Below are 16856 nucleotides of genomic sequence, written 5' to 3'. Positions count from 1 at the left end.
TAGAGGTTGAATATAGATGGCAAGCAATACCTAAGAGTGTAAAAATGTAATATATGTGCGTATTTAAATTAATGTTTTAAACAAAATAAACATTTTAAACATGTTTTTTTTGTTTAAAACAAAGTACTTCGTTTTAAACTTTTAAAACGTTTTAAACAAAAAAAACATGTTTTAAACATAAAAAACGTTCTTTTTGATTTTTTTTAAAAAAAATCATGTTTTTTTTTTCAACCCTGCAATTCAGTGACGAAATAAGTACGTAATATTATTTCTCGGGTAATCCGAACCCCCCGAAATCCGAACAGGCTTCAGCCCCAATTAGTTCGGATTTGAGGGGTTGTACTGTATCTTAAAGAAACAAATTTGAACAGTAAAACTATTAAATTTTGGTTTACAGCTCGTAAATATGCAGGTAAGAGTGCACTTTGTACAGAACATGTAATTTTGTCACATTGTTGACATGACGGAAGGGAGGGATAAGTAGGGTAGGGTCGGGTTAGCTTAGGGTTAGGAAAGTTTGGACCCATTTTGTTAAAATTAATAGAGTGTAATTGCTTGTATTGTTATTTACTATTTCGGTTCCTATAAATGTTCTGCCCAAAGTGCACTCTTACCTTTTTTTCTGCTTCTTTCTGTTTAAATCTACTAGTAGGAAAAGTCAAATGTGGTATTATTTTAGTAGATCAAATACTTTGAAATTCTTTCTCTGGTAATAGTGAGTTCCTTGCGCCATATTGGAGAATTAATTTCCTGTGTACCTGCTAAAACTGCATATCGTATATTGGGTTTGGGCTGTGAGTAGTGGAAGTGGATGTGTGGGCTGGGCTTCTAAATGTTTTGTATGAGAATTTCTATAAAGTAGATATGCCGCTAGCTGGTGTATTAGCAGACCCATGGCAACGTCTTCGAGTCAAAGAAGAAGTCGAGGTAAATAATTTTAATTTAGTGTGGTTTTTCATTTGTTTATTTACATGAGTTACTCATATTGTTGTAGTGGCAAATGCTGAACTCCAATTCTGACAGATTGTTTTCATTCATTTATCGCATGATTATGTATTGTATGGATTGGGCGTGCAGTTCTTTGAAGAATTATTCAGAATAATTGATTTTGAATGGAAAAATAATATTCATTCTGTGTAAAATATTTATTCTAAGGAAATACGAAAAACTAGAAGATACAGTCCCAGTCAGCAGCTACAAGATGTTAAATGTTGGAACTTCTAGCTCGACCAACATTTGCATATGCAATCGTGTTACATATAAAGGGGTAAACTTTACAATACACGCTCCAGCCACACATTGCTTTAAAAGGGTAGGGTACGGTTAGCTTAGGGAAATTTAGACCCAGTTTGATAAAATTAATCTACTGTAGTTTCTCGTGTTTGTCTAAGGGTACTAACTAGAGTTGGCATTGTAAAGTTTACCCAATGTGAATTTAAAATCCATCCTGTGTATAGCGCGCTCCCCCAGTTCTTTGTCACTGGAACTGGAAGTCACTGCTACTACTACTTATACCAAAGCTTCCTTACCACAAGATTTACATCGTAAATCTTATAACATATGATTCCGATTCATTATGAAGTAATATGAATCGTTAGAATCATAAGATTCGTTAAAACTCACTTGGGGCAGCGGGCTATACACAATCCAAAAATCCAATTCCTACCATATAATGATTAATTTAGCGTGTTTTACAGTAGGCTGTCAAATTAGAAAAAGACTGTGTGTAACTTTTCTTGCTTTAAATTTTTCTGTAAGCATTTCTGTCCTCTTATTCCAGGCACATGCCTAAGAAAAATCCTTTCATTTTTCTAAATGGTATCGTAAAATGATCTGAACTTTGAGTATGCATTGATAACGTTCGTGCAGTCCGATGATGTACTGGTTATGGTATAAGTACGTGTCCTAACGTACGCTATAAAAACGACTGTGGAAAAAAAAAAAAAAACTTGTACTAGGTGTCCACTAAAAATGAGAATGGGAAATGTTAGAACATAGGCCCTCCTTATAGGTTACTAGCTAGGTTGGTTCCTTTCTGTACCAAAGTTTAATATCTAATTCACATAGTATTGCCGAGGGAGCGTTAACGAGTGAAGGCGGGTTAGAGCCCCACGAGGCACGTTATCTGCCTTTATTATAGCTAAGGGGGTCCTGTATTCTAGAACCTTGCCGTAAGAATGCTATCTGACCGAGACATGGCAGGAGCGCAGCGGAGCCGACTTACCGACAGAGTACGTCTTTAAAGATGGGAATACTATCTGATTGAGTCATAACAGGAGCGCAGTAAGGGTTCCGTGTAGAAGTGCGTCCGTAGGGAGCAGGCGCGTCAGTGACGCAGTGTATACATAGAGATAGCGAAGATAATGCAAAATGTACTTGATATCTCATAAATTGACAAGGTTTGACACTTGCAACCATAAGATACAGGTTTCCTACTTCATGCAGAAATACTCCGTCGGTGGAAATTTATACTTAGATAATTGTCTTTATGTGCACTCATTCATTTTAACGGTAGAATTAACATTTATGTAATGCTCTGTTGTAAAACTGCAAAGAGTACAGAAAATCAAGGTACTATCGAATGGTATTCACAGCTACTGTGCGTAAAATCTTTACACTATACAAGTCATATCGTGTGTGGAGTATTTGAGTATTTTGTGCTGTACAGGTTCGATTAACTGCATTTTATGGCAAATGCTGTTCAGTGTATCGTTATGCTATTTCTATTAGAAGCGGTTTCAATACGTGCACTTTTAAATGAAGAGGTCACGGTAAATGAAACACTGAATAAAGAAAACGTAAACTAATAAAGAGACCCTACTTACGCATCTAGTACCCATAAGCAGAAATCTAACCGCTTGCTCTGTTATTAGTATGATCTGCTTTACTTTACTCACAGTTACCTTACTATGTTCTATAGTATAACTTACGGTTCCCAAGTATGGAAATTGACTATAACACAAGAAATAAACTTGGAACAGATAGATAATCAAACTGTAGACAACAAAACAAGTAATTCCACATCACTTAATGAGGCAATAGAATGCATACTAATAAAATCTTACACCTGATATGCAAGGTCTAGGGAAAAAGAAAACTGTTTTTTTTTTTTTTTTCTGCTTCGGAAATTTTGGGCTTTTTTCAAAATTCTGCTTTAAATTGATAAAACAGACTCTGTTTCGCTTCTCTACAACACTAAACTCATGTGATAAATGGTTGATGCAGATAATATAAAACCTTGATAATAAACCATGAATTTCGAAAAGATATTTCAAACAATTTTAATTCTTAACATATTTACATTACTTCCCGAACATTCGGTACTTTCCCTTATTTTCTCATTCATTTCTCATAATCACCGTCTCCTTTAGCCTAACCGGCATAAGCTTGGGACGTAAAGCTGAAAGATTTTATTTTATTTTATTTATTTATTTTCATTTATCACATTCGTAGTAATCTGTTAACCACCCATCAGGTGCTTCGGACCTGCAAAATCGGTAAAGTTCCGAATTCTGTAATGCACTGACTGTTCCGTAAGCTTGTTTAGAATCGGGAAGGTACCGAATTTTCTGTTCATAAATTATCTGCGTAATAGACTGCTCATCTGAACGTGTGGTTTCCAAGGCTCTAGAGTATATAACAACCATCCTGGTTTACCTAGTCCTGAAGGTTTCTGAATTTTTAACTAGAAAAATTCAATATATCAAACAGAACACTCACTTTTTAAAAAGAAAAGAAAAGTACGGAATTCATTTAAGTCATGCATAACAGTACTACAAACATGAGCGGGTGATTAGCTTTTGCGCTTCTATCGGTAAGTCCGGGATTCAATCCCATATTCGACCGTTCTGACAAAAAGGTTTTCTTAATACCATCTGCGAATGTAGAGATAGTGATACGTATACTGTGAGTAATGGCCAACTTCTTTTCTTATTGTTTTTAAACCGTTGTTATTACTAATTACCAGCAGTGACGGATTTAGTTAGAGAGGGTTAGGGTGAGGGTTTTCTTTCGGACAAGCCTTTTCCCCGAAGTTACGAAATTTCTAAAACTAACGAAACTTTAGTTATGCCTTTACTTAAAAATTTCAAGCTCCCCTCAAATGAAAATTAGGCATTTTTATAAAAACTAAACATTAATAAGGAAAATTCCCTTCCGAAATACTTTTCTAAATCCGCCTCTGATTATCAGTATAAAATGATCTTCAAGGTTGTATCCTGAAGATTTTGCTGAATACAAACGAAACGAAATACTAGTAATGCCTGTTCTCATAAACTTCAAGTTTCTTCCAAATAAAGATAAGGGTTTTTTTAGAAAAAACAAACATTAGTCATAGAAATCCTCCCAAAGTACTTTTCTAAATCCGCTACTGGGCATTAGGGTGCCTATTCGGAAGATTATTGCTTAATCATTGCACAGTTACAGTACTGTGTAACAGAAATGTGGAAGTGCGCTTTGATGGATATGTTGAAAAACGTACGCTCAAACAAATATATTGAAGAACATAAGTTTAAGTTACGTGCCAGAAGCTACACTACTACGCTGTAAGAAGTGAAACACGAGTGACGAAAAATGAAATTATCTAGAGAAGAAAATAATGTCGGTAACTCAGAAGTTAAAATAAATAGCCTCTAAAAGTGCCCTTCATGTTTATTTTAATTCATAAAACATGTGCTCCATCCATCACGATGGTGAATTCCAGAGCGAAGTGTGGTATCTTATTTAACTATAGAGTATACTATACGAAAAGCTATTTAAATTGAAAAATCATGGAAATGAAAAGATCTAAAATTTCCGGTTTTTTTTTTTTCTTAAAAAATGCCGGCTTTACAAATGAAAAAAAAATGGATTTTAAAAAGCCTACTTATTTGCATCTCTGTTACACTCATCTGATGCACAGAGACTGGGAACTAGTTTTCACTCGGATATTTTAGATAAGTATTAGACTTTTATTATCATCAATTCCACTTCACTCTTATCTAAATAGAACCTGCAATTAATCGTTTTGGATAAAAGAAATATGTATATAATTAACAATTCAACACTTTTACTTGTACCGGTAACAATAGCAAAGTCATTTAGAATACTAGTATCATTGCTTTGCATGTTATTAATCCTTTATGTAACGAAAAAGGTTTCCGTTCCAATATAAATATATAGAATCAAAAGTAATCTTTAGCAGAACACACATTTTATATTCTTTTTAAAGTTTCATGTAACCATATCACCAGGAAAACCTTTTCAAAATGAAAAATAATTTCCAGTAACTAGTTACGTGCTAACAGTTACTGACTAATTTACGTAGCATTGAATTTTATGTATGCTTACATCAATAGAATTTTGCCATATTAATTTTAACTTCAATGTAATATTTTCTAATGCAGGCTGACAATTGTCGAGTGGTCTAAGTTAGTGGTTCCCAGTGTACCATTTTTTATTGGTGCTAATACTGTAGGACCCACAAGATGTTTATATTAAACGTGTGTATATATGGAATGATCCGTGTAATTAATTCGCATTAATCCTACCTCACCAAATTCTTTTTTCTTGCCTATGACCTAATAATGCTGTCAGTCAGGGAAAACTAAACAATTAAATGAAGTTTTAGAAATAGGACAGACCCTCCAAAGCAGAACAACAGGCGACGGTGTGACAATTTTGCAGAACGAAAATGCGGGCTGCAGAAAGATTGTCTAACCTCTGAACGAAAATTACTGCCTCAGAAAGATGTCTACTCTCAAAATAAAAATTACGGTTGCTGAAAGATTTTCATCTCCATATATAAAACGCGATTTAGAATAATTCAATGTTTGATAGTCATAATATACTGATAAACTTAAGAGGCGCGATATATATATGGGGATTTCTTGGTTGGTTACTTTACTTATTCAGTTATTATACAGTCTCCCAGTATATTTCTCCATAAATAGAAAACATATGATATAAGTAAAAAAGAAAATTTGGTTATAATTTTACTACGCCATTACTAACAAGGAGAAGGCAGACTTTGGTAAGTGAACTTCGGGACCATTTTTTGCGAGGTAATGGTGCGCATTTAAAGAGTTAATATTACAAACTGGGGGAGCGCAATGGGCAAAAATAACGGAGAAAACCGCCTTTAAGTTTCCTACTCGCCGCATATATCGTACGACGCGCTAATTAATCAAGTGACGGTGTGGCAGAGTGAGTAGAATCTAAGACTCAAGTGTAAAGGGTCCCGGGTTCGATTCATATTCGAGTCAAACTTTTTTTTTCAACCAATAAAGTAGTCAGTTGTAACTATAAGTAAAATATTAATTCACCATATGTTTATAATGAATTAAAACAATACAATTTTTCATTTGTAAAATCTTTCAATGTTTCATGTTAACTAGGAACAAAATTTAATCTATTACGTAAATATTATTGTAGCCGCTGCCATTGTGTAAAAAATGCTCTTGACGCTTCGTGTCTACATCTGTTGACAGTGTGCGAATTAAAAGGGGAATGAGAGGGAAATCTTGGTTATGGCTACATCCAGTATTAGCAAAGGAGATTTCTCCCTCAACTGCTTTGTAATTCGCACACTGTCAACAGATGGAGAGACAAAGCGTCGAGAACATTTCTTACACAACGACTTTCGTAACCATAATATAACTCGTGATATCAGTATATTTACGGAATAGTTTAAATTTTTTTGCCAGTTAACATGGAACATTGAAAGATTTTACAAGTGATTTGAAAATTTCTATTGTTTTATTCATTGTAAACATATGGCGTATTAATATTTTATAAATGGCTACTTTATAAAGTATTTATTTATAAATGGCTACTTTATTGGTTGAAGCAAAATACAAAACAAAGTTTGACTCGAACGGGAATCGAACCCGGGACCCTTTGCATATGAGTCGCAGATTTTGCACACTGCCACACTGTCATTTGATAAATTAGCGCGTCGTATGATATATGTGGCGAGTAGAAAACTTTTTGAAGACGGGTTTTTTCCGTTATTTTTGCCCATTGCGCTCTCCCAGTTTGTAATATTAACTCTTTAAATGTGCACTACCACCTCGCAAGAAACGGCCCCGAAGTTCACTTACCAAAGTCTGCCTTTTCCTTGTAAGATGCTTACAGAAAGTTTTTGGATTCTTCGTAAGTCGTTGCAGGAAGTTGATAAACATTCTGCGTTGGGGGACGGCCAAGAGCAAGATAGATATGACTTTAACTTTAAAGACCTTATATCTTTGTTTCTTTTTTAACAAACCTGCATGCAATTTATTAATGTAATTTTCAGCTGTGATATTTCGTGATACAATCACTCACTCCCGATCCCATATGACATTGGTTGCTTAACTACGTATCATCATCTTACGCTTTGAATTCATAAATTTTCTGTGGTGGTGGTAGTTTGGAAAATAAAAATTATTTCTGAGAATATACGACTGCCTATCACAATATAATGTTTACAAAGCGTATGATAACTATCAAACTAGCTAGCATAAAAGGAGACAGTTGTTATTATTTGATATATCTGTAATATTTTAAAAAATGATTAAACAAAAAATATTATTTCAGTACATACATGTATCAAAAATAATTTAAATACTTAGAAATATCGAAACCATAAAGTACTAAATTACTGCAGATATACCCTTAAGGTGGCAACATTGTCCGCCACATTGCCTATATGTGCATATTAGGGATAGTCGATTCCGAAATTTTTACTTCCCGGGATCCGCAAATACAACCGGAAAAAGTTGTGGAATTCGGAAAATTGCGATTTCGTTATTTTTCCTACATCAGAATTTTTCGAAATCCGGAAAGTGAAATTTCCGAATTCCGGAAAATTTTGGCCATCCCTATTGTATATGTATTACTAATCACTCACATATCTATTTACTAACTATATTAATTTGCGTTGAACATATAAAACTTTTTTTTTTCAAAAACAAGTGCATGAGTTCAGAGACTCAGTCTTTGCATTTATTTAGTTCTTAATTATTTTATTTTTACGATATGCACTAGTGCAGTAATAAAAGAAATTTACTTTGAATTTTGGTCTGTACTAATATCAATATTCAAACACTAAAATTATAACCAAAAACGAATAGAATAATATTGTTTTGATTGTTGTTTTTACTCTAACATGTCGATGGCCAGTCCCCATTTCAAACAATAACTTAATTCATTTATGTTTTGGGTCCAGGTAAATGGCAACATTGCATTTTCATTTAACATTGGGCACATAAAGAGCATACACCCAAACGGTTCGTCCAATGTAAAAAAAATTCCTTCATTTGAAACTGAAAACAACATATTTGGAAACGGTTTCCTCTTTTACATTTTGTTGTAATTCTGATAAGAGTTACCCTCTGTCCGTGAACTTTTGAGACACCCTGTGTAATTCTTTATTCATATTACATATGTGATCTTGGGAGACCCCATTTCCAACGGAATGTCTCCTACAATTGAAGAAGTTATGTGCAAATTTAATATCTATCGATCTAATGAAGTTGTTTATCACAAATAAAAGTTTTATTTCAGTATTTCAAAAAGAAGAAAAAAGAAAAGGCTTTTATCGAGATTTTTTTTTTTTTTAAATTCCGCTTTCAGCGTAATTAATGGATGTTGGAACATTATATACTCGTATATACACTCAAAGGTTGTAGTTATTGTGAGGGTTCATAATAATCTCTGTTGTTGTGAATGTAGATACTTTGAAGGATATTCTGACCTTTGCCTCTTCATATGAACGAGTATTCGAACGATAACGGATGTTAACAGTTACTTTGAATATTATTTACTGTCAGTAGTTTTTTCATCATAGGTAAGCTTGGATGAAGTTAAATATGTTAATTTATTTACACCTGCCGCCAAAAGAACAAACCTCGTAAACTTGTGTTTCTGCCACACAACTCCCAGTCATCAAATACATTGTATATTTAGGCAGCTTCCATTGTACTTACTGTGTGCATCAGTGTGAATTGAGTAAATATTCCGTTTTATTATAATAGATGTGTGGCTCATGTACTTCACGAAATAAGATACATCCAATGATTGTTGAGGTGTGTTCTTTCGTCGATTGACATATAGTTATTTAAAATGATAAGCTATTTGGTGTAGTTTTATGTTATTCATTTTCGAGTATAGTTAAAACTACGATCAAAGATTTGTATATAGAGAATGCAAAATTAAGTAGAAACTATTTGTTTTGAATATATATTTTATCATTATGCGAATTTCATTTTGTTTGCATAAACATGAACTGTGAAAGTTATCGTTTGCCGCATACACAGTTTCACGTGGATGCTGCTTCCTGTGTAGATTCAGGAATCGTAGTGTAGCTGTTAATGTGATTCTGTGAATATTCGATGAATACTTGTAAATTGTTTGCATGATAATTTTTTTTCTTTAGCAGCTACTTTCTTGCTAATAGTTTCAATGTCACAAGATATTTATTTATGTATAGTTATTATTAAATTATTTTCTCTTCCTTGTTTTCAGCCAATGGAGTGTCCAGGTCTATTTCTGGACTAAGGATTTACTCCGTAGGTACATTAAGATGATTTGTGGTATCGTGTTTTTTTCTTTTATTTACCCCTTTTTGTAACCGAATTTGTGTTCCAAAAAGTAAAGTTTATTCAAAGTACAGTCATTTGAAAAGGTAGAGAGTACAGGAGTTTCTGCATGTAAAGACAAGAGTCTGGTTGTTTTGGAGTTCAGTCAGGCTGTAATAATGTGTGGATTAATTTGCTATTTAAACTTTCAGGATGGACGAAAAATTGGACTAGAGGTTAAATAATTTGAGGAGTAAACGGCAGTAGGATGGAATATCTAAATGGTTGACGAGAGAGTTCTGTGTAAAGATGTTAATTAATTAATAATGAATTTACAGAAAAGAAGGGAGCAATATATGAAAATAATTAAATAAAACTTGAATTAAAGTAGAATGCAAAAGAAAATTATCTGCCCAAGCGAGGGAAATTTCTAGACCAAAACATTTTCCATGGTTGCGAATAGCAATGCTCATCAACTCTCAAGGAACGGACATGAACGTGTTATCCGAATCAAACCTAGTCCATTCGATAAACATAACAAAGATAGGTTCATACACGAAAAAAATTAGGTGTCATGGACAACAGAGTAAGTCCGTGGGGCCCATTAACCCTGTTAGTATAAAGAAAATCGTAAACTCGCAGTGAAAAGCTATTGCATCAAGAAACAAGTTTTGCAGAGGTGCTATGTATTGGGGCCCATAATGTACTTGAACTGGGAAAATTGGGAGAATTTCCTCCAGATATCTCTCCCAACTTTTGACCTCTCTGGAGTGGCCCCGGGTAAAAGCACGCAATCCAAATGTATCTCAAAAATACTATGGGGGATAAGAAATGACTGTACCAAGTTTTATATTGATAGACGGAGTAGATATGAGGGAAAAGCTTGTATACCAATACACGCTTTCCCCCTCATACCTCAATGTTTTTTAAGGACGCAAACAAAACTCACTGTCATTCTTAACCTCAATGTTTCTTAAGGACGTAAACAAACTCATTGTCATGCTTAACCTCAATGTTTCTTAAGGACGCAAACAAAACTCACTGTCATTCTTAACCTCAGTTTTGCATAGGAACGCAAACAAAACTCACCGTCATTCCTCAGTGTTTCAAAAGGACACAAAGAAAACTCAAGCTCAAAACTCCGGTCTTTTTACACCCGATTTCGAAAGTCACTACTTACTTTTCATCGACCTCTCTCCCATAGAATTCAAGAAAGCTGATGAACCTTTTTCGTAACTCGTTATTCAGCACTTGTCTTCCTGACGTTTGCTTTCGGTATTCGTGTCATCACTTTTGCTTCTCTTTTGTACTTTGTGTCTATATTAATACTACGTAAGTACCGAAAACTAGGCATCTGTTTCATTTACCTCCCTCGTACTTTTGACTTTATACACATTCTTTTGTCTTTTATTTTCATTGTGTATTCTTCACGGCTTTTTCTTATGAATGAATTTCTTGCATCTCATTTTTTCAATTTTCGATATCCAGCTTATTAAGCTTTATTTTTCTCCTGGGTATATTCTGTAGTTGGATATCCACAGTACTTCTGGCAGCTAAAGATCATGATTTAAGATGAGATACTGCGCCGTTGTAAAGCTTTCCAGATACTTCAGAATCTACGACCGCTCTTAATTTCTTTGGGATTTCCGTGTACGTCTTTTTATTTTTTTTTTCTCGTGTATTGATTCAACCAAGGGTTTCTATTTAGAAGTGGATTCTGTCTGCTAAAATTTGTTGTTCTTTCTCTCTATTTTTTTCAACTACCTTTCAATTTTTCTTACTACAATTATGCATGCAGCCCTGGGGGGCCGCGGTGGCTCATTGGTAGAGCGTTCACCTCTAGTGCTTGGGGTCCCGGGTTCGATCCCAGCCCCCGCCAAGTGAACTTTGTGGTGGACAAACACCGTGTGCATGGGTTTCCTCCCACTTTCTTCATTCCACCAGTTCATTCATTACTCATCATCACCGTCTCCTTTAGTCTAACTGGCATAACTGTGGGACGTAAAACTCAAAGATTTTGCATGCAGCCCTGTTCTCCTCTATTTTCGTGTACTTGAGTTTGATTGGCAGTGGTTGATGGGTGAGTATGTGAGAGTAGCTAATCTTTCTCTTTTCCCTTTCTTATTTCCATTTACATATAGTCAGCAAACTCCATTTTCTTTTTCAGGCATTTAAGCAGAATTACTTCCAGGAATGTAGTTTTCACTATCTAGTAAATCGTCGTGTATCCGTGGCGTCATGTTTTTCATTATCTTTCCACGTAACTACTAATTCCTACCAGGTAACATACTTCATCACTCATTTACATTTTAACTCTTGTATTCTGACTTTTTCCCTCCAGCTATCTTGAACACATTGTTATCCTCTCAGTCAATAGGTGAAAAGTCTCTCAAGGCATCTTCCTTCCAAAGAATTGAATGAGGTATAATTTAACACTGGAGTTTTTTTTTTTTTTTTCTCCTTCGTGAAGAACCAAGTTTATAATTTCTTCTCTTTTCTTCAGATTAAAGAAAACTACTGTGAATGTTCCATTGCTTTCAACCACAATCTTCCAACTGTTAATGTTACTTTGGAAATGATGTCGAATTGGCGTAGCAGTCACTTTTGGTTTTCGCCAACATAAATACTGGAAAAATGCATTTTTTTTCCTCCCAGAATATTCTTGTCTGGCTACTCTCTTTAGATCAATTTGATATGGGCAAGACTATCTGGTTTCAGTCTTCCGCCAATATGGCTGTAATTTTAACTGTAACATTCAATTCTTTTCACCCGGCGCAAATAGATATCTTCCTAAAGGTAGTTGTTAATGGAGAATAATTTTAAGAGAAGAATTTTCATTTAAATCTTTTGATGTGGATTAAATTGCTAGGATTATTGAATATTAGTAAACATTAGGTACCCAAAAGAATTCTGTCAGATTTCCACGTTTTAGCACTACTTTTTTCCATCACCTCTCATTTCGACGTTAAAGTAATATTAGTGAGTTTCCTCTTGTTACCTGTCGATTGTGTACGCTAGAGTTAAACGGGAATGCCAGTCTGAGCCACAGGAACCCCACACAGTGTTATTCGGATTTTCCGAGTTCGGAGTTCCGAGTCCGAGAGAGTAAACAAACTGTAGGAAAACGGGAAGAAAATTGCCTGGCATTTGGAAGACATATAGTAAAAGAGCAAGTAGTGCAACGATGGTTGATCGTATTTAAGAACTGTAATGAACACTTGCAGAACTCACTACGCACCAAATGTCCTCAAACCGTAGATAATGAGCCATTGAAGGTGCCCATTGAAGCTGTTAATGACCAGACATGTGTGAGGCGTTGGCAGAAACATCAATTACAGTGCAGAAGCAATTTGCCAATACCTCCACCTGTTTGGGAAACTGTGTAAAGTGGGACGATGAATTTCACATAACTTCAGTAAAGCTAAGTGTGTGTCACGAGCATATGACAGATTTGTTGTGTCTTCAGGGAAAGTACCTGTTTCTGTATTGTGCGCTTTCCTGAGATGAATAGCGAATTCTATGTGATATTCACTGCGCTGTCACTATTAGGAGGAGCCCATTCTCAAACAAAATCAAAACTGCCACTTTATTAACGAAAAGTCACTCTCTATGTTAAATAGATTGCTCGGTATATCATGCAACACGAACTGCTGCTGTCTATCGAGAGGATTAATGCGACTGTGTGCTCACAGCGGTTGGAACATACCAGTAAGAACTAGTGATTCTGACTCGCAGATGTCACTGCTTCAGAACAATATGCAGCCAAATGTTGCTAAGATCATTTGTAACACCAGTGTCCGTTTTGACTGTGGAACATTAATGCATCCCCCTTTTTTTCCGGACCATTGGTTTATCATTTGTTCCATTCGTAGACAGCCACAAAACCTTGGATAAACTTACCCATGCAGTGGACGACTTCATTTGTTTATGCGCGGACAGTTCTACCACCGTGGGATTTATAGTTGGTGCCGAGTGTTGGAGACAGGTTAACGCTACTGATGAGGACTAAGTCTGATTTTTCAGGTACGTTGTTGCTTCATGTTAGCCTTTCTAGGGTGAAAACCTGACAAAACGTTTTTGGGTGCCTAACATACATATATGTAAAATGTACATGTTTAAAATACAAGTAACATTGCCTATCCTGCTATATAATAATAGTTTATTTTGTGTCAGCAAAAATGTATATTTAATAATTTTATTGCACACTCATCCTGCCCTTGAATCATCAGTAAATGTCACCAGACTTCCATTGTACACTAAATTCGACATTTGCATTTCAGTGTGCGATACATGATCATTTCACTTACAGGGAACATTTCTTTTTCATGATGACTTCTTCGACTTCGTAGCGTGTTCGTGCAATATTTGGGGATATTTAAGAGGCTCCGTGAAAGTGTATGAAATTTGATTTTGTCACAAATCATGAAATTATGTTCAATTTGTAATTTTATTATCCAGTGAAATCAAACTAAGAAAAAGAAAGATATTCTCCTTTGACTTGACTCAACTAAACTCTAAAGAAGCGTGGTGGGGTTTCATTTTCTTATTTTCATGTAATTTTATTTTGTCGTACATACACTAATTTCATTAGAATAAAATTACATATGTATAGAATATCCGGAGTAGAAAACCTAGATTGCACTTTTATTGTTCATTTGGTTTATTTCTTGCTGTAAAGTTTCCAATACATTTTTCTGTAAAAAGGTTGAAAGCATGAGAGTACTGGTACAAGGTATAGATAGATCAAGTGCCATGACATACGAGTTCGGAGAAGTTGAAACGTAGAAGGAGAATAATAAGAAACATGTAGCTAACTCATGGATTTTTGTTTCAAATAACTTCATGATGCCAGGGTTTACTGTAGGGCTATGTTTGGGTTAATAGTTACAGAATTTACAATTAAACTAGCTTTCACCTAACTTGGAACTTTGTTCCCAAACATCCAGATTTGCTCGAAATACGGCCATCTTATTATAACAGCTGCGACCCGCACTCTGTTTTCTCCCTTTGCAAGGGGAACATCAGAAAACGCTGAAACAAGTCTCTACTTTTAAGGGATTTCGAAATATGACTGTTATTTTAGCAATTACAACCCTTAGCTTTTTTCTTCCCTTTTAAGGGAAACGTTAAAAAAAAAAAAAAAAAAAAAAAAGCTGAATCACGTCTTTAATTATTTTAAATTAAAAGCCTAAATATCAAAGAACGCTTAAACATGTTTAAATGGAAAGTGTAAATACCAAATTTCATGTCTCTTACCGTAACGGACTTTGAGGTATGGCCATCTTATTTTAACAATTGCAATCCCCAGTCTTTTTTACCCTCCTATTTTCCCCTCCTGGGGAAATATCATAACGCACTGATACATGAGTCTATTTTAAAAGAGAGATCAAAATACCGAATTTCATGTTTCTAACCTTAAGAGATTCCGAGATATGGACATTTTAAGATAACAATTGCCACCCCTCTTCTCCACTTTTCTGTCTAATTTGCAGACATTCTTCCTATACGTTGTGCAAATTTCAAGTTTCCAGCTTAAACGGTTTGACCTGGAGTTGATCACTCAATCAACTAGTCAATTAGGACTTCTTTTATATGTAAAGATTACAGACGTATTATGTATTTATTTTGAAACAAAGTGTAGACTCATGCGAAAGTTATCATAATACTGTCTATGAGAACTTTTCCTTAATAATGTTAACGTCCATGGGAAAGCTAGATCGAAGTGTTAATAACAGTTAAGATTTATTAATATTGGTAAAGGATAAGGCGATGAAAATATCCAATATTAATAAACTTTCGCTCGCTTCGACAATATACAACATCACTAATATTTGTTTCAATCATTATAAGGGTGGCTTCTCAATAGCGTAGTTGCTAACGCTTGCCTTCGGTGGGAGCGGTCCTGGATTCGATTTCCAGTTGGGAACACTCGATCGAAAAGGTATCCCAGCTTTTCAGGCCAGCCAATATATATAAATAACTAAATCAATCACTATAAATACTAGAATAATACATTTGATATTTTAATTGGAGCGGGAGTAGCGAACTTCTACCGTTCGACTAAACCGGCATTTATATGTCTTGTCTGTTCCACGATAACGTAAAATTTATCAAATTTTAATGAAATTTGGTATTTAACTTCCGAAATAATTATGTTGTGGTTGAAATCCATCCAGAACAAGGGATAATGTCACTTATGTTGCAAGTTCGCACAAAAAATTCAAAACAATTTTGCAATGTAAACTACGTAAAAATTATTCGATTTTGATAAAACATAATACATGTTTTCTTTAGAGTATCCCAGTCATTCCCATTAGTTGCGTTTGAAATCTGTCAAAGATAAGTGGGTGAAATGGAGTAAGTTATCCAAGCTTAGGTGTTTCCTTATTTAGATAACGTAATAATTTTCTTCCATAACTTTTACCCAAATTATTCAACTTTGATGCAGTATGGCGTATATTTTCTTTCAGGCTTCTCCGGCCATCCCTATTTGGGATTAAAGTCATATCAAGAAGGAAGGGATGATATTACACTTCCCATTAAAAAAAAAAAAAAAAAAAAAAAAAAAGTATTGCACGATAATTTTCGTTGAAAATGTATTTAGTTTTGAAGCAATAGAGCACATATTTCGTTTGAGGCTACCCTATCATTCTCATTGTGTAGTTTTAAAATCAATGAAAAGTAAAGAAGCAAATTAACACTTCTGGCCCAAATTAAGAAATATGTTCTTCTTTAGCTTTTCGTAAATGTTCTGTTTTGGCAGAATATGGTATATATTTTTCTGAGGAGACTTCCCAATCATCCTCAATGCTTGCGTCAGTCTAGAATGAGTCAGTGAAATCAATCTAGAATGAGAAAGCAAATTTAACTACCATCTTCCTCTGCAATTTAGTAAATATATTTCTCAATAGCTTTCGGGAGATAAAAATTCGAGTTTGATACAAAATGATGTATTTGTTCTCAGACTTTCCAATAATCCTTACTGCTTAGGGTTGAAATCAATCAGTGAGGAAGTAGAACAGTGAAATTGGTAAAGGATAAGGTAATGAATTAAGTCTTCCGCTTGCTTCTACAATGCTCTGCCTCACTAGTTATTGCACCACTCCTACGCTATTTCAAAGCGCATTTATGTAGGTTATTCGAAATAGTTACATTATACATTCTTTAATGTTATTTTCTTCACTTTCTTACTTCGCTTTTATTTCGTTCACTGCTCATCAAGTATCGTTATTTGCTTAACACTTAGTGTAGAACAAAGAAACCTCGTAAATGCTTTTCGTGACAGATGTCACAAACTTTGATACTTATTCGACAATGCGC

The 16856-nt window shown here is 34.7% G+C and overlaps 1 protein-coding gene across 3 annotated transcripts in view; it reads left to right on the top strand.

Annotated features, from left to right (window-relative positions):
- The first annotated feature begins 744 nt into the window (after window positions 1-744).
- Window positions 745-16856, top strand: part of S6kII (Ribosomal protein S6 kinase II) — a 171323-nt gene continuing 155211 nt past the window's right edge. The window contains exons 1-2 of one of the 3 annotated variants that reach the window (XM_081726794.1): window positions 751-927; window positions 9484-9527. In XM_081726794.1, the coding sequence (XP_081582920.1) occupies window positions 894-927; window positions 9484-9527 (78 nt within the window). In that variant the 5' untranslated portion in view covers window positions 751-893. Of the gene's footprint in view, window positions 928-9483; window positions 9532-16856 lie in introns of all 3 variants that reach the window. The other 2 variants (XM_081726799.1, XM_081726796.1) reach the window with 2 other exon arrangements.

Source organism: Thermobia domestica, chromosome 1, assembly GCF_964235325.1.
Source record: "Thermobia domestica chromosome 1, izTheDome1.hap1.1, whole genome shotgun sequence".
Lineage (NCBI taxonomy): Eukaryota > Metazoa > Arthropoda > Insecta > Zygentoma > Lepismatidae > Thermobia > Thermobia domestica.
This window is presented reverse-complemented; position numbering and strand designations above follow the sequence as displayed.